This window comes from Pelecanus crispus, chromosome 4 (assembly GCF_030463565.1).
Source record: "Pelecanus crispus isolate bPelCri1 chromosome 4, bPelCri1.pri, whole genome shotgun sequence".
Taxonomy (NCBI): domain Eukaryota; kingdom Metazoa; phylum Chordata; class Aves; order Pelecaniformes; family Pelecanidae; genus Pelecanus; species Pelecanus crispus.
In genome coordinates this window covers 20,892,007-20,916,546 of record NC_134646.1, presented here as the reverse complement: position 1 = coordinate 20,916,546, position 24,540 = coordinate 20,892,007, and the positions used below count along the sequence as shown (strand labels likewise).

General features: G+C 46.2%; 3 protein-coding genes across 10 annotated transcripts in view; 1 reads left to right on the top strand and 2 right to left on the bottom strand.

The window, feature by feature from the left end:
* SEC31A (SEC31 homolog A, COPII component) overlaps positions 1-3,536 on the bottom strand; it is a 49,012-nt gene extending 45,476 nt beyond the window's left edge. For both annotated transcript variants that reach the window (XM_075709783.1, XM_075709782.1), the window contains exons 1-3: positions 3,510-3,536; positions 2,752-2,834; positions 2,085-2,208 (exon numbers count right to left, since the gene is read on the bottom strand). In XM_075709783.1, the coding sequence (XP_075565898.1) occupies positions 2,085-2,208; positions 2,752-2,830 (203 nt within the window). In that variant the 5' untranslated portion in view covers positions 2,831-2,834; positions 3,510-3,536. The remainder of the gene's footprint in view (positions 1-2,084; positions 2,209-2,751; positions 2,835-3,509) is intronic.
* A 1,193-nt stretch (positions 3,537-4,729) lies between these two features.
* Positions 4,730-10,301, top strand: THAP9 (THAP domain containing 9). Its single transcript, XM_075709320.1, has 5 exons — positions 4,730-4,809; positions 4,911-5,228; positions 5,381-5,490; positions 6,271-6,421; positions 7,911-10,301. The coding sequence occupies exons 1-5, from the start codon at positions 4,730-4,732 to the stop codon at positions 9,838-9,840; spliced, it is 2,589 nt and encodes an 862-aa protein (XP_075565435.1). The 3' UTR covers positions 9,841-10,301.
* Positions 10,302-13,291: 2,990 nt separating this feature from the next.
* LIN54 (lin-54 DREAM MuvB core complex component) overlaps positions 13,292-24,540 on the bottom strand; it is a 41,817-nt gene continuing 30,568 nt past the window's right edge. For 4 of the 7 annotated variants that reach the window (XM_075708667.1, XM_075708666.1, XM_009486854.2 and 1 more), the window contains 8 exons: positions 24,126-24,199; positions 23,764-23,961; positions 21,790-21,881; positions 20,468-20,539; positions 17,843-17,945; positions 17,513-17,650; positions 16,654-16,856; positions 13,292-16,085 (listed from right to left, as the gene is read on the bottom strand). In XM_075708667.1, coding sequence (XP_075564782.1) covers positions 15,884-16,085; positions 16,654-16,856; positions 17,513-17,650; positions 17,843-17,945; positions 20,468-20,539; positions 21,790-21,881; positions 23,764-23,961; positions 24,126-24,199 — 1,082 coding nt within the window. In that variant the 3' untranslated portion in view covers positions 13,292-15,883. Of the gene's footprint in view, positions 16,086-16,653; positions 16,857-17,512; positions 17,651-17,842; positions 17,946-18,320; positions 18,360-18,683; positions 18,876-20,467; positions 20,540-21,789; positions 21,882-23,763; positions 23,962-24,125; positions 24,200-24,540 lie in introns of those variants that run through there. The other 3 variants (XM_075708669.1, XM_075708671.1, XM_075708670.1) reach the window with 3 other exon arrangements.

Here is a 24,540-nt window from a genome sequence, read left to right as displayed (position 1 = left end):
TGCTGGGTAAGAAATACTGTAACAGCCAAGTGCTCAGTCTCCTAGTCCAGTGTTCAGATTACATTGGAGGTTCACCAAAGTATGATGCTGCAAACGGAAATTGGTCTGCAATATCAGACAGACCCTTTCCCTGGGTACAATTTTTATACTTCTGTACCTAACTATGCAAGGTTACAAGAAATGGAGTGACTGACAGGGTTGTCCAGGCACTAGTAGTACACCACCAGCAAGATTCAAAAGGACTTAAGATAATCGAAAATGAAGGCAGAAAACAGCGAGGAACAAAAAACAGTTAACTGTGCAATCACTTTCCTCTTGTCCTTTGCTCTTTCCAGGATAAAGTATGGCTCCATAAAAGCAGTGCAAAACTTTCCTTGGAGGACAATTAACAGAGCTTGTTGCAGGATTTATGTTTTGTGGGTTTAACCACCTGGACATTTTCATTTGCTAAAAACCAAAATAGAGCCTGATGTATACATTGCTAGCTGGGGCACTTCTTGTTATTTTTAATTAAAAACACAAAATCAACCTCCCTTGTAGCGCATTTTCTGGGACAAAGTCAAATTCTTGCGTTGCTCACCAAGGGAAGCGCTTTCAAAGGAGAACTGCATCATGGCTACAAGGAGCGTTTTTTGACATTCAGTAAACAAATGCCACTTGGCAAGCCTTGAAAAATCGTTAAAACAAGGTAGAACAATGAAACTTTAAAAGATCTAACACCTCATCCTGTTCTCAGTGGGTCAGTAGGACGTGTTAACATCAGCTTTGCCCACAGTGCAGGGCATTAAACAGAGACTGTGACTGTTTCTCACAAGCCCCACATACTAAAACGCAGACAACTGCAGGGCACAGATTGTGAGCTGCCTGCCAGCACAACTGGTCTGCCAGCCCCACAAATCATTACAACAAAACTGACATGGCATAAAGCCAGCAGCCTAACACCTTGCGCTACCTCCTGCAAAAGCTACCGCAACTGTTATTTACCCAAATTAGGACAGCATCCCTAAGCAGGGTCACAATCTTACTGCATGCAAATGCACACAATGCAACCCCTCTCACGTTGTTTATAGGCAACGTTTAACCTCTAGAAACCCAGCAAATAGCATTTGGTCAAGAACGTTAGGAAACAGTTGTAGGTCCTTAGGTCTTGAAGTTACAGCTTTAAAACAGATAACAAAGACTCAAGTCCAATTAATTTCCACTTGTCAGAGGTGGGGGAGATGGCAATTGCTTCTCTGGAAGCATCAAATTCTCACTTGAACATACTGGCAAAATGCTGTAATAGCCTGCACCTCCAGTCATGTTGCTTCGGGTCACCAGGGGAAAGAGTGGTTATGCTGACACTGTAGCTGGTATGAAAAAGTCATGGACCCAATCCAATGGCAATGAAAATTTTCACCTCCCTCTCTACCCACAGGAACATCCTGCACTTCCATCTATGTTATTTCAGCTCACCTGCCAACAAGCACCAGCCACTGGACGAGCCACCAGAAAGCTGCTAAAAGTGTTGCAGAGATGAAAACTGGATGCTCTGATGCTAACAATATTTCTTGGGACAAGCGCATGGTAAGGAACTAAGAGCTAAGTGGAGCTATACAGTCTGGAACTTGGCTTCCCAGCTGCAGGGTGAGGTATGATACCACACGCTCAACATGACCCAGTTTAGTTATGTTACAGGAATCTTCCTGAAATACCTAAATGCAAACAGGATAGGGCAATGTGAAGAGTTGCCACTGCATTTTCATAGTTTCACCTTTCCTTCTGTTCTCTGGAGAATCCCAGAGGCTCCCCAAGATAAACTGTCTGCATACATATTCAAACCTACCAGCCAATGTCAGATTTTTTTAGGTTTATGTCAGAGCATGAGCTGCTTGCAACTCCTCGGAGTCCAAGCTCATTGCCTTCACAATGACACCTCACTGTCCCACAATATCAACAGCACTCACGCACCTTCATCCTTCAGCACTGAACTTCTACTCCTCTCCTTAACAACTGCAGATAAACCTCATGAAGTAGCCTTTCCACATGCACCATGTATAACAGTTCCACAATGATCGCTTTTCCCTTATAACCCCACTCCTCACCTGTAAGAGGAAGGGAAGGTGGCGCAGGACTTCATATCCAGCGAAGGGTCCGATAAGTCCAACTCAAATATTTCTAGAGAAGCACTTGTACTGAAGGTTGCATCCAGCTGCTGAGCTGATGTACCTGCAAAGAAGCGTGCTTGGCAGTGAGAAAGCCATGATACAGAAAACAGCAACTACAAAAGCAGCACAAGGAGGGACATAAAAACATCATCCTTGCAAAAAGAATCCTGAGATAAGGTCAGGTTTCTGTTTGTGTTATTTAGATGTAGTTCTATATAACTGTCCTCCCCATGGTTCCCCCTTTGGGGTTTTCTTAACCAATATGAACAAGAAAAGCTTTGGGCAAATACCTCTCTCCCCCTGACAATGCACAGAAAATGATCACAGTTACAAACAAGCAGCAAGGGACAGTGAACTAGCTGTTAGGATTGCTGTCACCTTACCCTGGAAGAAAGAAGGGGATGTTTGCTGTCACTTGCAGAATGCAACGCATGTTTTCATGCACAGCACAACTGTGGAACTTCACTAAAGGCACCACACCATATACCCTGCTAGAGCCTTCAGGACACGAAATAACTCTTACAACTTGCAATTATGATCACTTCGTGGCAGCCATCACATGTAGCCCGAGGCCTGCTAGCACATGCTTTCTGGGGAAACTCACCTGTGGCCAGATAAATGGGGTGCTGCTGTGCAGGGCTCCATGCCTGCATGGCAGTACGATCAATTTCCTTCAGCTTCATTTTGCTAAAAAAATAGAAGCAAGAAAAGAAACACTTAAATGGAGCATGGGGAGACTGCACTGCCACAGATTCGGCAGTTGCATTAGGACTTGGCAGAAGCAGCCAGGGTGATCGTTTTTCTAAAGATATCCCACAAACAGAGAGACACCTAAGCCATCCTCTCCAGGGCACACCTAGGAGGAAGGGGGGAAATAATTCTCCATTGGCAGAGTAACATCAACATGCAGAGGAAACATGGTTGCTGAACAGACCATAACACGGAAAAATGTGGCCAAAGCTTCAACTGTTCTGAGAAGCCCTCTTCTAGCAGCATCAAGGCACACATCGGGCACCCTACAGCAGCTTTCAGTCTTAACTCATGAAACAAACCCACCACCGAGAAAACCCCCACTAGACCCTCGCCACCAAATGCCCTCAGCAGCCAGCCGGATCACAGGACGAAAAAATGTTTAAAAGCCTCCACCGTCTCATTTTTGGGTCTTATTTCAATACCCTGGGGCTCCCCCCGTCTCGGAAACACCGTCCACGGCCGGCGGGCGCCCAACCGTTCCCAACGGACCGTTCGGTCCGTTGGGAACGGTTGGGCGCCCGCCGGCCGCACTGTCGACCGGCATCCCTGCCCTGTTTCCGGCAGGAACTAAAGGAAAAAAAGTGGAAAACGAGGGTTTCCCCCTCTCACCTCCGCGTTCCCGGCGCTCACCCGTTCCCGGCCCGCTCCAACGTGGCAGCCGCGGCACCGCCTCCCGCCCGCCGCCCGTTTCCGGGCGCGCCCCGCGCCTTCCGGGCGGCGGAGAGCGGGGCTCCACCTTTCCCTACGCGGGAACCGAATGGCGGGGGGGGGCGGAAGAGGGGTGGAGTGGCGGGGAGGGGTGGTGTGTGGGGTGTGTGTGCAGCCACCTTCTTCTTCGGGGTCTCCTCCGGGTTTCCCAGGGCGGGAGCAGCGATCGGCCCTGGAGAAGAGAGAGACAGGCGTTAGGGGCGGCCGCCCCTCTGGGGTTTAGAGGAACCGGGGGAAAGCGCCTGCAACATGGGGGCTCCGGTGCCGCCTGTCCTCCTCAGCTCAACAGCAGTAATCACGGCGTTGTCATGATGTGAACAGCAGCGAGACTCATCATCGGACAGGGGCCAGACCGGGGGTGGGGGTCCTCCGCCTTTCGGGGCGGGGGAACAGCACCAACAGGGGTGACTTAGCGACCCAGCCGCCGCACCCGGCGACGCGCCGGCTTTCACGGCCCAGAGCGGGGGGCGGCTCGTGGCTTGGGGACGCCTCCGGCCGCGGGCCCTGACCCACCTCTCACGGCAGCCGGAGCACAGTTCCGCGGCCGCCTCCCGCCGCCAGATTCCACGGCCGCTCAGCGGGCAGATGCTGTGCCCGGGGCGGGCGCTGCCCCGGCCCCATGGCGCGGCTGCGGCTCCCGCCTCTGCGAGGCTGAACGTCCGCGGACAGCGGCCCCGCGGTCGGGCGTCTCCCAGCCGTGCACCTCAGCACCACTCTGGCCACCGTGCGGCGGGAAAAACAGGTAGGTCGCCCGGCCCCGCCATATATAGGGACTGGAAGCGCTGCTCCCATTGGCCGCGAGGATCACCGTTTGTCATTGGCTGCTTCTTCCTCCACTGCCGCTACCGGTTGGTCCCCATTCCCACCGCCTGCTTCTCTGCTTACGTCAAACCGAGGCGGAACTGCAGCGCTGCCACAAGCAGACCAGCAACGGCCGCCGCGCCCAATAGAGAAGCAGCTTCCGACGGGAAGGCTGGGGGGTCGTGGCTCGCGAGCCAATAGGAAAGAGGAAGCTGGGCGGGCGGGCGGTGGCAGCCAATGGGAGGGCGCGGTCCGTGCCGGGGCGGGGCGTGGCGTGGCGGGGCGTGGCGGCGGGCCGCGACGGTGGCTGCGGGGCAGCCATGACGCGGAGCTGCTCGGCGCTGGGCTGCACCGCCCGCGACAACGGGCGGAGCCGGGAGCGCGGCATCTCCTTCCACCAGTGAGTGCGGCTGTCCCCCGCGGCGGCACCCCGCACCCCGCCCGGGCGGGGCGGGCAGCCCCCACCCGCCCTCCCTCTGTCTCACTCTCCGCCCACCGCAGGTTCCCGGTGGACGCCGCGCAGCGCCGCGAGTGGATCCGCGCCGTGAATCGCGTGGACCCGCGGAGCCGCCAGGCCTGGCGGCCCGGCCCCGGGGCCATCCTCTGCTCGCGGCACTTCGCCGAGGCCGACTTCGAGCGCTACGGGCTGCGGCGGAAGTTGCGGCGGGGGGCCGTGCCCTCCCGCTTCCCCCACTCGGTGCGTGCGGGTAACGACCGCGCTCCCCTCTGCCCCCTGAGCCGGGCTGCGCCGGTGTGTGCTGACCTCCCCTCTCCCTTCCCTGCTAGGAGCCGCCGGGCGCCGGCCGGAGGAGCGGGCCCGCCGTCCGAGCTCTGAAGCAGCCTCTTGCCAGCCCCCGCGCCGGGGTGACCGCCGGGGACCACAACTACAGCCTGAAGGAGCAGCAGGCAGCGGGCGGGGAGGCACGGCCGCCGCTGGAGACCCCGCAGCAGCGGCTCCCTGCGGCCGGGAGATGCTCCCCCGCATACCGGCCCAGAACGGTGGCGAACATCCTCCGGGAGCTGGCAGAGAAGCAGCAGCTCTCTGAGGAAACCATGAGTTTGCTGCAGGCCCAGTTTTCAGGTACTGCTGGGGGTGTTTGCTAAGGCTTCAGGGTCTGTACTCCCTCGCCCCAGTTTTATGTATTTGTTTGATTTTATGGTATCAGTAATCCCTGATGGTAAGACTCCTAGGTCTGGTGCTACAGCACAAAGGCTTTGCGATTTGTAGGTCCAGAATGCAACAACCAATCCTGCAAAGAATTAAAATCTCCCTGAAAAATTCAATTACATCAGGCTGGCTGCAGTGCTCAGGTCAGACCTGAAACCAAGGCTCTTAAATCAAACTGCCACCATTCAGCTGATGGATGACTCAAGAATAGAGTATATTTAACTAGGAAAACCTTGTCTTTTATGGTGTCCAGAAGCGAGCTTTGTTAACATTAATAATATAACCCAAAGAAGTCATTTTAAATTGCACAGTCAACTGTAAGTTAATGGCTTCTCTCCTGTTATGTCAGTTTTTAAGCAGCACCCACATGTAAGACACTGTTTTTACTCAAAAACATGGAATGACATTAGATAGGAAAAGAAGGGAAAGACACGTTGGAGACTTGGCTTCAAACAGCACGGTAGGGCACAGACTCCCTGGCCACTGCCTGTCCCTAGAAAGAGGTGAGGCACGATGATAGTATTGCTGAGCTGTACACTTCACACCAAACTTCAGGACTGAGTGGTTCCAGAGGCTGCTCTGTTGCCTTATATTCTGCTACGAGTTTGTATTATGCATCCCTCTGTTAAGTTATCAGCTATTTATTTGCTTCACTAAAGCTGACCTCTTGTTTGTTTTTTCTTTTTTAAGCAGATTTGCCTTGTGAGTTGCACAGCTGGAGGCAAATGGCAGAATACTCACCAGAAATGAGGCAATTTGCTTGTACGCTCCACCTCTACCATATTAAGGCCTATGATTATCTACGGAAGATTTTTCCCCTCCCTCATCCTTACAGCCTGACAAAGCAAGTTTTTATTCATTCATTCATTCATTCATTCATTCATTCATTCATTCATTCATTCAGAATGTATTTCCAGGTACACATGTAGAAATAGGTGTAACAGATCTGTCCTGAAAACAGCAAATGTCAAGAAGTATTGATACCCCTCATCTCAGAGCTGGTATGTGTTCATGGATGTGGGTCACAGCATGAGGATAACACATTCTTCACATTAACAATTTTAGAGTAAGTGTGGAGTTTGCTTAGTGTTCCCAGATGAGTACAGGTGTTAAAAAAAGCTACATTTCAGAGCCTTAGCTGCTGTAGGGTCTTTATGTCTTTCGCTTCACTGAGGAGGAGGGAAGAATACAAAAAAGCAGAGGTGCTTTACCACATGCTCTTGCCCTGTGACGCGCAGCGTAGACTTAGGGGGGAATGATGGCCAAATAGTGGCAGGAAGAGCAAATACAAGTAAGATCATCTAAAAAGAAGCAGCAGAAGGCAGTGTTAAGGGAGCACCTGCAGTACTCCACCAACACCAAAACTGAGAGGAGGGATGGGCAGGAATAAGTGGCAGTAGAGGAAATCAAAGCCAATAGGACTATACACAGAAAGCTTTGGGACTGTTTTCTGGAAAAGGGAGAAGTCAAGAAGGGAACATGAGAAAGTGAAGGACTGCATAAAGGAATTAGACTAGAGCTTTGTTTTTTCTCACCTTGCCGTACAAGGACTCCGGGAACTTGGTGAATCTTGACAAGTGTCTGTTTCAAAGCTATGGAAGGGAGATATTTCTGTATCACATAACTCAGTTGCATAACCCATTGCAAGTAGTTATGTAGGCTCAGAATTTACTGTTTGAAATGCTATCAGACCCGTTAACAAGGAGTGGAGTTATAACAGCACACAAAACAAAAGCAGAAGAAACTCTTCCCCCTACAGGTTTTGAGACTCAAACTCCTGTAGTGCAGTTGGAGGATGCCCAACAGATACACACATTGTCCATGCCAGCCTGTGGGGGTTTCACACAGCTTCCTCCAAAGAATTTGCTCAAAAGGGTGCCAGGATATAGTGGATAGAGAGTGTATTGAGGAGAGTAGCATTCCATATGGGCTGCTGCAGCTTTCCCATCTTCCAAACTGGATTAAGATGTATAGTGTGGAGAAAGCCAGTTGGGAAGAGCAGCCTGGTGTTGCTGGCCATCTGCATAGCCTGATTTGCACTTCTGTGTTTGGTTTAATTTTTTTTCCTGTTGTCCTGATCTATGCATTGGAGTGCAGAAAGCTGCTTTATTACTTCCCTCTATGGTCAGTACTTTTGCTTGGCTTCCCATCACAAAGGTGTGAGAAAAGAAACTCATTAAGAAAGTAAGGGTTGCTTACTTTCTACCCTGTGTCTTAGCCTGCTCTATAGCTCCAGACATGGCTGACCATGTCCTAAGTGATAAAAGGTGCTGACTGTTGCCTCAGTTTTCTCAGAATCACATCTCCTAATTGCATCGTCCCTTTTTTTCCAGTTGGCTGTCTAATAATGAGGCTGCTGCAGGCTTCAGCAACAACATTTTTCTCCGCCTTCAGGAAAAAGTGGAGAGAGGGGAACAGGCCTACCGCTACTGTGCCCTGATGGTACAAGACATGTCTCTGCAGAAGCAGCAGGAGTGGGACCCGCAGACCCAGCGCCTGACAGGCTTTGTTGACTTGGGAGCAGGCATCCTTGACGCTGACGAAGCTCCACTGGCCTCAGAAGCAATAATCCTCATGGCAGTCGGTATCTCAAGTCCCTGGACAGCTCCACTTGGCTACTTCTTCGTGAACAGCACAACCGGGCACTTACTTGCTCAGCTGCTTCGTCAGACTGTCAGTAAGCTGAACAACATTGGCATCACGGTACTGGTTGTGACGTCAGGTGCTACCGCTCGTGGTGCTGAGACTGCCAGAGCTCTGGGGATCAGGATAGATCCTGAAAGGATTCAGTGCACTTTCCAGCATCCACCTGGCTCTGCTCACAGCATCACGTACTTCTTCGACATTTGCCATGCGCTCCAGCTGATAAGGAATGCTCTGCAGTGGTTCCAGAAGATAGAGTGGCTCAGTGACACTGTGCGATGGCAGCATGTGGTGGAGCTGGCAGCTTTGCGGGAGCAGAGGGTATTAGAGCCATGTAGTCCCAAGTCAGGCAGACCTGGGAGTGAGGGGAGTTACCACCTGAAGGTCAACCTTGCTACCCTGTTGTTCAGTGAGGATGTTGCTGACGGGCTGGAACACCTCCAGAAGCTGGGCCTGGCCTCATTCCAGAACTGCAGTGGTACTGTCAAGTTTGTGCGTTTGATGAGCTGTCTGTGCGATGTATTTCATGGCAGAGGTCCCTATAGAAGGGGACCGAAGGGGCATTTGCTAGCTGGAAATTACACCAAAATAAGCCACCTCTTTAATGAGGCCAAGAGCTTCTTTGTCACCTTAACGGACTCTGTGGGGAGATACGTTATTAAGAGCAAGCGCAAACTAGGGTTTCTGAGTTTCTTGCTCAATGGCGAAAGCCTCAAGTGGCTTTACACCAACTATATGTGTCCAGAAGGCACTCCTTCCCACCACCTCCTGACCTACGCCTTCAGCCTTGACCCCCTGGAGCTGTTTCTCAGGGCCCTCCAGCAAGCCTGTGGCAGCAGCGGGAACCCCACCTGCACTGTGTTCCAGGCCGCTTATCACAAACTGCTGGCCAGTTGCAGCCTGGCTCCAGGCTCACTGCACAGCAGTGGCTCAGGCAATACAAGCTCCTTGGACATATCCCTGTCTCGTAGGAGAGATCTGACCCTTGGCAGCATTCGTGCTCAGTATAACCCAGCTCATGGGAGGACACTGGCAACAGAGTACCCCTATTGTGCAGGCCTTCTTTTGCACGGCTCTGCACTGAGTAACGCGCTGACAGACCTATCACTACATGCACAGAGCGTCACCCGCACCGCGGGCTTTGTTGCTGAGCAATTAGCCTCTGACTTGCAATGTGAGGCTTGTCTTGCTTCCCTCTTTGAGTCAGATGAGAGCAGGCTAAGATGTGGGTCAGTGCTCTACATAAAAAAGTTAGGTGGAGTGAGTCTGCCCTCGGCAAGTGTGTACCACATAACAAGTGTTTTGGAACGAGTCCTAAAATGGTATGGCAAAGTAGGAGACAGCAACAAAAACACCAAGCTATGGCATTTGTCTCTAGAACAGAAAGTCTTCCAGGAGCTTCTGGGAGAAAGTCCCCTCTTCCCCACCCTCACCAACCATTTATTTGATGGGGAGTTATGTGTCAACAATCACTACACAATCTTAGTAAAGGAAATAACACAATATTACTTAAACATCAGAACAAACCATGCCAAACACCTGAACTTGAAATACCATGGTGGAAGGCACCGACTGAAGAGACTGAAGGGAAAACACTTTGTTTCCATCACCACTGGGTAGCTGTCAGTCAAGCGAAACCCACGCAGGGTCATGAGTACTCATTGCTGTTCCAAGGATGGCTGTCCCCTACTGAGGCTCAGTGATGGTCAGATCTAGGCAACACATGCGAGGAAATGATGTGGTGCCTTCCCATGATTTGGCCAGCAAAAGTAGTGTTGATAAGCAGTGATGTGTTGGGCCACTGCAAACCACCTGATCAGAGTTTGGCTGAGCAAGGCAAAGAAGTTCATCTGATCCTGTGTTCCATCCAGCAATCCTGCAAAGCAGCCACATTTCATGAGACTTGCATGACAGGTCAGGATGAGCCATGTTTGCTCAAGATGCCTGGGAAAGTGGTAGGGGAGACTGTAGAGTGTCCCCTGGAGGTGCTGGGTGGCTTAGTGCTGTGGGTGCTCTTGCAAGGAGAAAATTGATGTATCTTCCACACAGCTGGGGGGGGAGGGGGCAGAATATCATGTTTGCTGGCAATTTGATTTCACCAAAGCAAATCTGCTTTAAAGAAGCTGGAGGCTTGCAGAAAGCTTGCAGAGCTTTTACTTAAGAAGGAAAATAAAGACATGAAAAGAAAATGGCACTCCAGTTGTACCCAAGCTCTAATCTCCACTCCTACATGTCTCATCAAACAGCTAAACAAGCTGTTTTAAGTGTAGATCTCCTGACAGGCGACCACAATATGAAACTGCACCCGTAAAGCCCCATGTTTTACAAGTGAGGTAGTGGATACTAAGCAGAGAGGCTGTTGTCCATGAAGTTGAGATGGCAGCGCTGAGGCTATGACCAGGCTGTTGTGCCCAGCAGCACCCAGGGGCACTGATACCCTCCTCTCTGGGCAGGAGCCCCAGCCACCAGCATATGGGTGTGCTGCAGCTGGGCAAGTGTTTCAGGTCCCATTAGGTAGCCCCATCAGGTCACCCACTCAGCTGTGCCACATGGCCCCATTCTCCCAGAGCTGGTGCCCAGGGCACAAGGCGGTCTCCTTTTAGATGTTTCCACTTGAATCACAGATTTGATGCCACCATGTAGGACAAGCTTCTTCAGTCAGTTCATTTCCGTAGCAAGAAAGCTGCCTTGGTATGCAGTGAAATTTACCTGAAATAGCGAAGTTTGGCATAACTGCTGCTAAATGGCTTCCCTTTGCCACACAGAACAGCAGTTGAATCCATAGAGATGGAAGGCAACTATTTCCCACAAAACTCTGGCTGTTCAGTTACTTTTGAACTGCATGTTGGAGTTGATGAAAAATGGTGATCCTCCATGTCCCAGGGCAGGAATAATATTCAAGGTGCCATTCTGCCTACCAGTGCCTTGACAAAACTGCCCCAGGTTGGTTTGGGTTCTTCTTCCTTCCCTTAGTCCTAAATCACTCATGGTGGGAGCAGAGCTGCTGCACTCAATTCCTCAAACTCTGCTTTGAGAGCAGCAGCACCACAGAACTTCATGCGTTCTCTGCTGGGAGTAGCAAACCAAAGCCTCTAGACTTTTTTTCCCAGTCCAATTACCTATGCAAAAAGCCATGTTGAAGCTGTCACTCCCATGGGGCCACTCCAGCTACAAGAAACTCTGCGGGAAACTATTTCCCTCCCATATATATGCAATTTTTAGGACAACTGGCAAAGTGCTGCTGAAATCCCAGTAGTAGATTGGTTGCACTCACATAGTGCTGTAATGTTTGCATTGCCTAAACCTCTAGCCCCAATATGAGCTGAGGCACTTCCTCACTGTCCATTTTTTTTGGCTGGACATAAGCCCACTGCCACTTCCTGTTTACATCTGAGGGAGCTTGTCTTGCTCGATTCATACTGAGCCTCCTCCTGAACAGGAAGCTCTTGCATGAAGAGGCACATGAGCTCCTGGCCACTGGGGTGGAGCTGTGAACGTGGCAGCTGGGCTGCACACCAGGGCTTCCCCATTTCTGAATTTCTCATGGGTTTTGTGCACTTGCTGCTGATCTGTGAACTGAGCTGGAGACCGCTGTGCAGAGAAGCTGACGTCAGGCTCTGTGCATTCCTGTGGCTGACCTGCCCATACCCATGACCACCACAGTTCACGCATCTTTGTAATTCACTGAAATATTGATGACAGAGGTTTTCAAGAGATGTTGAGGAACTTTTACAGGGCTTGGTAGGATGATGTTTGAGCAAAAGCACATTATTAGAAAAATGTGTGGCAGTTATCTAATTAACAAAGCTATCTAATATTGTAAGAAAGCTTGACAGTTGTTATAGGAACCCTGTACCAATTCCCATTATTTTCCAAAAATACAGACCTGCTGTTCCCCACCACAGATACTGCTGGCTGTACTCACACTGCAAGGAACTGTCAGGTTTCAGGGGAATTTTTCAGCATTCATAACTCCACAATTGCAACCAAGTGATTTTCTGCACTACTCCCTTTTTCCCCACAGTGTCTTTTGGACACTGCTTTCTCTTCCCAGCAACTTCTTGCTCAGAGGTTCACCATCTCTCTCTGAAACACCCTCAACTCTTGCTAGCACCACGCCCTCCATGAGGTCCATACAAACCCACCCCTAAGTCACTTTGAGCACGTCATTCCTTCTCTCAGTCCTCTGCTGCAGCCCTAAGGTAACCAACAGCCTTCTCTCGCAGCAGCTGGTGGTGCTGGGGGGAAAAGCTCAGTCCAGTAACATCTTTTATTCACTCAACATCCTAACAACACTCCTAAGATTCCCTGAGCATTGATCATATACTACCTTTACCAAGCTGCTAAAAAAAGCTGAATGTAGAAATTGGATGCACAAAAACAAAACCAGGTTTTACTTTGCAGAAACAAACCACAAGCTCTCTTAACTGACTTGTATTCCTTAATGCAACTGAGTAATACAGCTTTGCAAGAGCTGCTCACAAACCTCCTAACCCAAGAGAGACATAAAAAGACACAAATGCCACAAGAAAACAGTGCATTGCATCCTGCTAACTAGCAGTCTAAGGCTCTCAACAAAGCTTTGCCTCAAAGTTTTGCCTGGGATCCTCAACAGGCTCTGTGTAGCACCCTGCTGTCTTCAAGGGCGCTGCAGAATGGCCTTGCTTGTCTTCCTGCTCAGTCTGAGCCTAACTCTTGTCCAGCTAGTGCACGTGAAAAAAACCTATGCTTTCTTACTGAAGAGTTTAAAAGAAATTGAGAAATTTTCACGTGGGCTCAACTATCTGGTGCTGGCTTGGTTGACACATTTTGGCCCTTTACAAACTGTGCCACAATGTGCCATGAATTGCTACGCATGACAGTACACCAGTAACCAAGGGTTTATCTCTGGTAGGATTTGATCTCGTACTGAAAATCCAAGCCAGTACTTGCATCAGAAGTGGGCCTAGTGTTAACAGATTTATTTTGGTATTTCAGTGAAAATCTTCTGTGTGTATTTGTCAGCGCTGAAGGAAAGGAGTGCAAAAAAATTCGTATTTACAGAATAGTATAAATGTTTATTTTTCTTTGTGATTTATCTGACTGTTTTATTTGTACAATATAGAAAAGTGTATTCTTTGAATAGGTCTAGTAAATATAAATTTAATTTTTTTTACTTTCAGATGTAAACAGAACTAGAAAATGAACCCTTGCCCCATTCCCAATTATTTTTATGTAACCGGATGAACTTGACTGTAAATCTTGTCTAGCAGTTTGATGCAAATGGCTAAGGAAGTACAAAAACCAATTCACACATTCTACACCAGGAAGAGGGGAGAGAGGAATCCGAGCTTAATATTTGAGAAAGCTCGTTCAAAACAAAATAGAAGAACTAAGAGCATTTGATTGCACCTTCAAAGTCTTTACAAGCAAAATATTCTCAAGCAATGCCATCATACATAATTACAACTGTAATCTAAATTTCACGAGTGTTTTTGCACACTATATATAAATACACATCACAAAAGGTGCAATTTAAAGACACGAATATATACAAAATTAACATAAATTGAAGTCTAAACAAAAGAAGGCATATTGCAATCTGTTTGAAAAATAACGTAAGTAGGTATTACTTTATTCACTTACACTAATTTACATTTATACAAATCTTACTGGGCATACTATATTAGGTCACTAGAAGTAAACTGAATATCTGCACTATCTACATGTAAAGTAACTGCACTGATTTTTTTAGTAAATCCAAGTCCTAATTATGAAAAAAATGGCATTTACTTACACAAGAGGTGGATTCCCTTTTCAGAGATTTGCACAGATATAGTTGCTATTTATGCTCAGGGAGATGTTAAGAGCAGACAGGGCCCTTCAGGTGGTGACTGCCAGGTCAAACCTTGTCTGCAACAGCCACTCAGTGGGCCTCGCCACCACTTCTGGCCGCCTCCCAGGCCTTTCGCACCCCTGAGGCATTTCAAGGGGGCACCAGAGAAGGGTCAAGGAGAAACGGCCTTCTGCTCAGTGCACAGGACCGTGGGGTGAAGACAGGAGTGGAAGCATCCTCCCATCCTATTGCCACCACACATGTAGGGACTTAGCTCTGCTGCTGGTTTGCCTAGCCCCTACCTTTACCCAGCCTGGCCCTGCTAGAAAACCTGGAGGAAGAGCTCTGCTGCATTTCTCTGTATTTACAGTTTTACATGAAGAATACAAAATCCCTTTTGGAAAAACCTAGCTAGTTCAGGCTGCAGTGAGAGAAATAATAAAAATGCCTGTGATTAAACACGGTTATTGACATTCATGGTAGGTAAGTTATCTACCAGATTAATTTTGCAGACGTGTTCCACTATCAAAAACGTGATCTGAGATTGCCTGTAACAAATACTGAAAAAATCCCCTGCCCTAGTCTATGCATGGCTATAGTTGGTTCCTGCTGTGCCCCCGCTTTGTGTAAAAGGATCCGTGCGTCTGTTTTGGTAGCAGTCCTGATTCTGTGCTAGCATCCTCTCTGATCACAGCTCTCACAGTCATTCAAAACAACACTAAAAAAAAATCCTTACGCCAAGTAAATTGCCAACATACAGAGAAGCAGCATCCTGAAGACCCACAACCAGGCTGAACATGATCCCTACCTGCATTTACAAGTCAATTCGGATGCAGATTGTCTCGAGTCCTCATTAAGATAACTGTGGCTCCACTGTCTCCCGTGACCTTGGCTTCTCAGACTTAAACACTTTTCCAGGGTTACAGCTCAATCCTAGAAAACACAATGGACTGCACAGCCCTACCTCCAGTGAGGGATTAGGCTGCTGCAGACCTCTGAAAAACCAAGCTTCATCTAAGCAACAGCATCCATCTGCTGCACACTTAGGTAACACTGTACACTGGGCAGTATGGCATTGTGGTGTGGCTGCTCTTCCTCACTTCTGAGAACAGGCCTTAGTCTTCCAAGTTCCAGCTTAAGAAACATCTGAGCTCTCAGCCACATTGCTATCAAAAAATTCCCACTAATTCCCTTTGCCTCTAAACTCCTTGGGCCCCGCTCCAAAAAGATTCTCCACCATCTGCCCGATGCTAAATCTGCAAGCAACCCCTCTGTATTATTGCCTGTGTATTTCACAGTGCTCCATGCACTAAAGGAACATGCTGTGTCAGGTCCTAAATACAAGTGCTACCTTCCATTTAGATGCTCATTTTTACACAGTTCCTTTCAGAACTATCTTGGATACACTGATTGCTCCTTATTACAGGCCTGTTGCCAAAAGCATCACCTGGCTGTTGACATCATCTGTGTTTTCCTGTATGCACAAAATGATGCAACTCCATACAGTGTAAATAATATATATTATAATAATTTATATATACCCTTCAGGCAATTATTCTGGGGGAAAAGGGGACAACACGTCTAATTTTTAAGAAACCCAAGGTAAAAGCTGTACATCAGGAAGAAGATTTGACCTTTAGACATTGTCTTAAGTAGAAGAGGATTTAGCTAAGATTTAAAAGGCTCTACATCTTGTTATAAAAGGTTTTCTTGTTTCAATCTTATGCAGGTCAATTTACAACAAGCACCAAATTAACAAATGTTACTAAATCCTCTATGCCAAACCAAAGTGTCCCTGTGCCTTAAGTGTTCTGTTCAGTCCGCTTCGTTGTGGCTCATGTGCATGAGTCAGCAGTTCATGGCGCAAGGGTCACTTTTAGACTTCCCTGCAGAGTTAATAACTCTCATCAAACAGCGTCCAAACTCTTCCAGGATCATGCGCTCTGCTGCAGCTTTTGACTTGCCCATCTTCTCCGCTTGCTCTGCTTGGGCGAGAAGGCATTCGCAGGTTGCATCAGCTACCTCCTTGGTCACAAATGTAAAGGGCAGCCTGAAACAAAGAAAGATCCACTCACTCTCAGCCAAAACGCACAATGCACCTAACTCCAGGGCTGGGCAACTTTTTAGTACAAGGACTGATGAGATTTCATCTGTCCCATTGCTTCCAAGAGCCTTTAGACAACCAACAGGCAGTGAATAAGTGACAGGTACAGTCAAACGAACCCGTGGGCCATTGTGCTTTGGTGCCTGCCTCTACTGATGTACATTTTGAAATAGACTTTCAAATGCCCAGGTACACAGAACAATTCTCCAGCTTTTACTATAAGGGCAGCTCAAAGGTTACATCCTCTCAGTAAATGGGAAGCTTGTACTTCATGCTTTCTGTGAGCACATGGGCAACCATGGGAAGACAACACTTAGTTACATGCTTGAACATAGCTAAGCTTGGCATACCCTAGGTTCTACATGGTTGTGTGAACAAAAAGCTCCATTTGCCTGAATGCTCCTGCTCCTACAGCTTACCCAGATAACATTCAAAGATGACAGGGACATACCTGTCACACACATCAGAAAAAACATATTAGAAGCAACTGAAACAGGGTGCTGCAGTAACTTACTTCCCACCACCACTGCTGAGTGCTGGTGTTGGCCTTGTCAGCAGATCTGAGATCTGGGAAGATAACTTAGTCTTTGCAGCGGTCTGCTGCTGGACCCTAACTTCTGCAGCATCTGCTAAATGCATCAGTGTCTTTCGCTCTGGGCTTTCTTCAAAATTTTTACAGCCAATGCATTTGCATATGGAAGAACACATGATTTTTGCCTGAAAGAAACAAACAAAACGTGAGAAACCTGTTGCAACCTTGACTCCCTTTATGACAAGCCACAACGAAAAGGAGATTTTGTTTTAATCTCTTATCAATTAGTCACTAGAAGAAATCCCCGAGTAGTAGTTTTTTCTCTAAATTCTCACCTCAAACAGAGATGCCTTCCCAGAATGTATACTTGAATCAAATACAAATCAATGGTTTCCCACTCATCCCTTTCTTCAACAACCTACTGTTTCCGGTGGAATTTAGGTGGTTGAACTATGAGAGACATCAGTCTGCCACTCTCTACATCCACAGACTGATCACAACACTTTTGCTTTTGTCTTCCACAGACATGTTCTATCCCAGAGCATCTGTGGGATGCTGCTTCAGTTCCTCATAGGGACTTGGTGCTGTAGATTTCTTTAGGAAATACTGCTCTTCAGTAAAGGACAAATCCAAGCCCGAGTTCAGAGTTGCTACATGGTTTAAAATTAAGCTTATATAACAGAAGTGATCAATTTTGCCATATACATGGCTTTCTACATGCAAACTTCTGGAAGAAGAGATAACATTATAGCGATACAAAGAAGAGACAAAGCCAAGTCAGAGAAGTCGCAGCACTAAAGGGGAAAAGCCGGTATCCTTAAGATGAGATAATGCTTCGTACCTCATAACATTCGCAGTAGTTTTTGAGACATCCTGAGCGTTTACAGTTACACCCTTTGCTGTGTCTCCGATCTGATTCTCCTTCCTTTCCTTTCCCTATTTTGGGCTTGAAGGCTTCAGGGTTTCTGTCAAGGCAGGCCTGTCAATGTAGACCCAAACGGTCAGTCACTGCATGTGGGGAGCAGAATTTATTGGTGCAATAAAAGAACTTAAGCCTTGCATATATGGGAGGAGATCAGGGCATTATACCCCCACTCTGCCCTGCGCCATAGCTTCAGAAGACAAAGACTAAATGGCTCTCATCCCAGGGGCAGGGGAAGAGGCCCCTCACCTTTATTGCTTTTTGCCTATCATTTTCATGGTCCAGGTTGTTATAACAATTTGTACAGTTGCAGTTATTGCAGAATTCACCATTTGCAAAACAATCACAATACCTGAAACAGAAGATGCAGAAGGCATTTGTAAATATGACCATTACATTCACGTTAGCACTGATGGCAGTAGCAGAAGTTCCTAGTCTGGAGATATGCACATGCACCAATAAGGGTAAGGGTCACCTTATGCTCAACTCCACGTGTATAAGTGGTATCAGCCTCACTGCAAGGCCTAAATCCTCTAGCACAGGTCTAGTTGTTGCCTAAAGACACAGGTATAGCTCAAGGGTGTCCATCTGAGCTGATGTTCTCATAGCACAGGTCCCCACAGCAGCAAGAGAAGCTAATGAGACTTTTTTCTAGGGCAACTCCTGGATGGCTGACCCACACATTGAGGGTCATCCTGCTGCAGCTGCCTCATAGCCAGTTCCTGACCCAGCCAGTTCAAGTCAGCCTTCAGGAGCTGTCATACAGCTGAAACAAAAAGGCAAGCAATTGGAGTGCCAATCAACAGGCAAACTGACTAACACAGCAACAAGCCTTTTTTTTTGGTTTTACCCATAAGCTGTTTGCAGCTGTGAACTGAGGCAGAGTTTGCCAAAGCAGGGATGGAAGAACAGAAAAGGAATAACAAGTGGTACACCTCATAGGCTTTGAAGCATAGGTAACTAGGGAAAGGATCTGAATGAGGATAAAGCTGTAGTTATCAAGAGACTTTTAAAAGGGACAAGTACGTGAATAAAAAGCAGCAAAACACTGACAGGAAAAGCCAATCACATTGCAATGCCTCTTATGTACCTCTGCTACCTGCCACCAAAACCAAGATCTTGCCATCCCACAGATCTGATAAATGGAAGCACCACATTCATCTTCAGCTCAAACATGGATTTGGGCCACAACAAAATCTGGCATGTTTCAATGCTTCCAGTACCACCTCCAGCTATAGCGGATGGAAACTGCTGATCCTCTTCAGTTGCTTTCCAAATCCTGCTGGGAGCGTATGTTCATTTTTAGGAGCCTAAACCCCTTGCAAGACTGGGTTCCTGTGGCTTGCCCAGGGTAACACTACAAGAACTAGATTAGGGTTGCCCTGCAGTCTACTACAACCCTTCATCTAGTTGAATTGCATTTTGGTGATTTTTAGCATCCTGAATGGTCCTAGGGACAAACTACATCAAAAGCTTTTACAACCTGCAATAGCTGTCCTTTCTGTCACATTTAAAATTGAGTAGTGGAGTGGTCCTGGTTTCCAAAACAAACAGCGCCAGCCAGCATCAACCCAGAGCATCAGTGAGCAGATAACTTCTCCGAGTTCTCTTCTTTGTAGAATAGGCTATGTGCCTACCTTCAGCATTCATTTTGGAAAAAGCAACTCCCCTTCCAGACAAGCAAAAAGTTTTACCAGTGAGAAAGCACCTTTGCCAGAGTGAATTAGCCATTTGCTCTGCACCAAGAAAAGTCTGTTTCCAAACAGCATTCTGAAGGTGCAAAGCATCATCAGTGATGCCATTGTTCTCCCAGAATTTCTTAGAGCATTCAGGCACTGAAGACTAAAATAAGTGGAAAACCCTAAGCACCTAACATACATTTGGCACTATGAAGTCAGTCACGCATGTTGTAAAGCTTCTGAAAAAACAGCTACACATCTTCCTGTTTTTCATGTCTTCTGTGTGACAGAATTTTGAGGCAAGGAAGCACAGGGCATACATCTCCACATAGAAGTAGGGTGCATTACATGAAAAAAAAAAAACCAAGCTGAAAAGTTTAAACACACTTCTTAACTTGGGTTCAGATACTGTTGCATCGCTTTCCCTTTGAGTAGCACACCACTAGATTTCCTCTTCATTGTCTAGGATTCAGGGAACCACAGATTAATTTCAGTATCTCCTCCTGTTACTGTCCCAAAATCGGTAAACTGACTTTGCCTCAAATTAAAGAAACTTAGCATCTCCTCAGCTTAAAATGCTTTTATGTCAAATTCTTACAAAGACACTGAATGGAACAGCAAAATATCTCAATGAGGATGAGCAAGACTCAGACCTATCAGTGAAGAATAACTTATCTATTCAGAAAATGCTTTTATGTCAAATTCTTACAAAGACACTGAATGGAACAGCAAAATATCTCAATGAGGATGAGCAAGACTCAGACCTATCAGTGAAGAATAACTTATCTATTCAGTCATTTAAGAAACAATACACAGCCCAATTTTTCTGGAGTACTTGATACAGTATGGTGTTACCGATGTGCTTCACCAAAATATAGTAGATGCCCACTGATGATACCATGGGATGTCATTTCACTCATTGCAACGACAATGCAACTATAGCCGCTGAGTGGAATTGGCTCCATCATGCAACAAGGCTGAGAAGTTTGAAATTTATAAAATGTTAGGGTCCATATAGCTCACAGGAGTTGCAAAATTACACAGGCACCGCAACATCTCCACCAATATCAACAGCAACCTTAAATTAGCATCTAGACATAACATTTCTGACATACTTAAAAACATTATATTCTGATATTTGGCATAAATTTGTGATGTCAAAAATAAGGCTTAAAAGAAAACAAGCTGTACTCACAATTTCAAACATAGAGACTTAGTACAATTGCAAGGCTTCCTGGGGCGGTTTGCAGATTCAGAAGGAATTATTCTGGGGGGGGGAAAAAAAGTGCATTTATATACATGCACACTGTTTTATCAGTTTCTTCCTATTTTAAATTCAAGTGAATAGCTCATAATAAAAACTTTGATAGGAATCTTTATATTCCCCTTGCATTAGGTTTTTGGCTGACTGCATTTAAGTAACTATTATATATAGTGCCTTCATACAGTGCCTTTCCAACCCAGAGAGAGCTGGGTTATTTGCTGCAAATCCGGCTGCATGCCTAAAACAGAAATGAGGCTTAATGCTAGAGGAAGCATAACAACTGAAAACTGGAATCAGGGAAGACTTCCCCAGAACCCCTCTACATGCAGGGGGACTAGATCCAACGAAGGTTCACACAACATGATTGTGCCTTTTCTTTTGTTCTAGTTGGAATTAAAAAAAAAAAAAAAGCTCTGGAATAATGGGAAAGCAAGCCAAAACATGGTACTCAGTTTATAGATAAATTTTGTATCAGACACAGTCTTTAACTGTTCTTAAAACTTGGACTTTGTGTCACTAATTGCTTTTGATGAGATACATTCCATCCCTATCCAGCAATTTCTGCACGTAATACCAGGAAGATTAAATCAAACCCATTTGTTTGAATAGCTGCATCTGGATTTGGGATTAGTTTGCATCAGTTGAGGCTGCAGCAACAAAAAGCACCTTGGCGTTTACAATTTCCAGCAAACAGTAACACAGAAGGACTGTGCAGAACAGCTAAGCCTGCTGGATTGGCAAAGGGAAAATAATAACCATATTTATTTATTATGAAAATAATAGCCCTTATTTTCATCCTTAAAGGAAAAAATACAAGACTGAAAAAAAACCCAAAGCCTCCTATCAGGATCCATTTTGGGCTTTAGTTCCATTTTGCTGTTCAGCTGGATTTCTGCATGTGCTAAGCATCTAGGTCTTATATCGTCCAGCACATCTTTCCAGCAGTGTCGAGAAATAGTTGAGGCCTGTAGCTCCCAGATGCTGACATAAAATGAAGAATGAGCAACAGGGAGCTTTCAGGTTAACTTCCTGCTACACAAGTTCAAAAAAACAGAAAGGAAAACAGAGTTTTGATCAAGAATGGCTCAACTGTCAGAAAGATCCACACCCTTTAGTCAGAGGTAAGAACCACACCACAGTATACTTGATTTTCTTGGAAAATCCCCCAAACCAAACTCCAACACCTCATCTCCCACCCTTCCTTATAATGGGACTGAAAGATGCAGGTTTGTTCCTCCCTCCCAAACACTCACCCGTTGAACGGTAGCCGTGCTTGGGACTGGATACTAGATGTCCCTGTAAAGCCAGTGTTGCTTGCTATAGATACATACGATGATTGTTGTAGCTAACGAAACAAAAAGGTTAATGTGTAACATAAAAAAAAATTAAAGTATATGCAAGAGGATGTATAGCTAGTCTTTTAATTAGCTTTCCAGATATTGTTATAAAAATAATATGCTTGTAAGCACAGTTTTAGACATTTGTAGAACTTGGACCAGGCAGCAACCTCCTGCCTCCTACTTAGCATAAAAACATTATTTTAGATTATATTTTTGTTCTCTATTACAGTGTCTACAGCCATACAGATAACACAGAGACTACACACAGAAATGTTCAGACCACAAACAGTTCCAGCTCCTAAAAACAAGCTCATTTTCCCCCTTCTTTTCCTAAGCAACCCTGCCCCTAATAGAGCAGGATCACCTCCTGCACAAATTACTTTAGTAGTTTCCTTAATATATAAGACACTTATGATGGAATTAAATAAAAGCAAGTAAAATTATTTACTTTCCAACTTCTCTGCATACCTGGACCCACAGTTTGTTTTTCACATTAAAAAAACAAAACCTCGTAAGAACCTTCCAACCAACACTGTTTTGGGGTACCTTCTTTTGTATTACCTGGGTACCTTCTTTTGTATTACCTACACGCAGCCATTTTCTCCTGCTGGGACAGGTTCTGAAGACAGATTGGCACATAACAAGATATAGATCTACTGGGGGCAGGCCAAAGGGGACAGAGTTGTCCGAAACACAAAACCTCTGAGGAGAGGTCCAGCAAATGTTATTATTTAGTTTAATGTAAGAATTGTGGAAGTGGACTGGAAGGCCACAGTAAGAGTCTTCAGTGTCAAACTGCAGCTGTGACAAAACCAGAAGGGAACCAGAAATGAGGTTGGTACCAGCAATGCCATGAGCTGACAGTCCTTGTTTGTACAGACTGGCTGCTCAGCCTTCAGCAGAATATTTCATTTATTCTCCTTTTCATTCTGAATGGTGGTCAGATCTTGGCAAAGCACAAAAACTAATCCCTAGACCTAGGCTGGTGTGACTGGTACCCCCTACTCCTGACCCCTGGTAATATGGTTAGCATAACTAACAGCATCTTACAATACAAGCAGCCATTCTCTGTGACCAAGCGGGTCACATATTTGTTCCCTTTCCCTTCATTATCAGGCCCTGAAGGTCCTGTGAACCAAGTAGACAAACCAAATGGATTTCTTCCCCTCACTACTGGCCTCAAGATTCCTGGGCACCAGGCCGATTACTCCCTTCCTTATTGGCCGTGAAGGTCTCAGGCACCCAGACAACCAGATGATGGTGTTGACCCTGTCAGAACAGGGAAGTGTAACAGCACACAGAACACTATCTATAAAATCAAACAGTTACAAGTCTTAAGTGAGGAACTTAAACTGGAACTGCTGCTGGACAGTGAGACCCATGACACCCCAATGGCCACTGACATCTGCTTCCTCTGAGGATTGAGTGACTCATTTTTTTTTTTTTATAAGATTTTTGAGTCTAGATTATGTTTGTTATAATGATAATGCAAACCATGCATTAAGATCTGACCCGACCTGCAGAAGGTCTAGGCGATTAGAAATCATAAGTTAAGATCTAGGTGATTATAAATTATAAGTGAAGATGTATTACAAATTCTCTACTATGCTACGTATAAAATTGTACTACACTGGTTCTGCTTAAAGAAATCCTGTGCTATTCTGATCATAAATTCTATGTTATGCTAATCTAAAAATCCTGTTAAGAAAATAAAGCTTTAATTGTAACTATGATTTAGTGCCGTCATAATTCTGCCAAGGATCCCTAAGAGAAACTGACTGTCCCCTCAGTGTCAGGTGACAATTGGGGAACAAGAACCTTTAAGAGGAAGGCAGTATGTTCCACAACAGCACTATTTCCTTATTTATCTCTGGGTTAGCACCATACCTGTGTGACATACTGAGCTGGAAGGACCGCATACCCGACATTTCCTGTGCCAGGTGCTGGTGCCAGTACAGTGCCTGGTGGGAGGTTGGTGAGGTTGGGCTGTATCTGTGGCAGTGGAGTGGCTGGCATAATAAGTCTTTGTTGGGGCTGACTAGTAGTAACTATCTGGGAAGTTGGGTTGATCGGTTTGGGCACCACCTGGAGAGAAAAGAGGTCTTTATGAAATCATTGTTTTGTTGATTCAGGATGCACTTTTATTAATAGAACATTTCATTACAGTGCTGAAACCAGCCTTTTTTTTTTTTTTTTTTTTTTCAGCCAGCCAAAATAAGTCAAGAATATGCCTTTTACATTTAGCTCACCTGTTTCACAGTCTGTGCTGGCACTATGGGAACAGACATCCGCACTGGGGTTGCGTTTACCACCACTGGCTTCGCTAGTATCAAGAAACAACATCACATTAACACATTATTCACTCAAAGTCCATAGTTCAGTCCTCCAGACTTTCACATACATAATGCAAAGGTACTTAATACTCTAACTATGCACTGAGATTAACTGACCGAACTCATGGCATGTAACACTTATGTCTAAAGAATACCTTTGTAAAAAGGTATTTGACACAAGAGCATGTGCACACGTTTCACAACAATGGCTTAAAAACCAGCTCAGGTGCAGAGCTCCTCTGGACGCTGGATTTCCATTGGCAAGAGGAGAATACAAAAACTATAGCTTGGTTTGAAATCTTTTATTCCATCACAGCTCTGGAAAGCATGG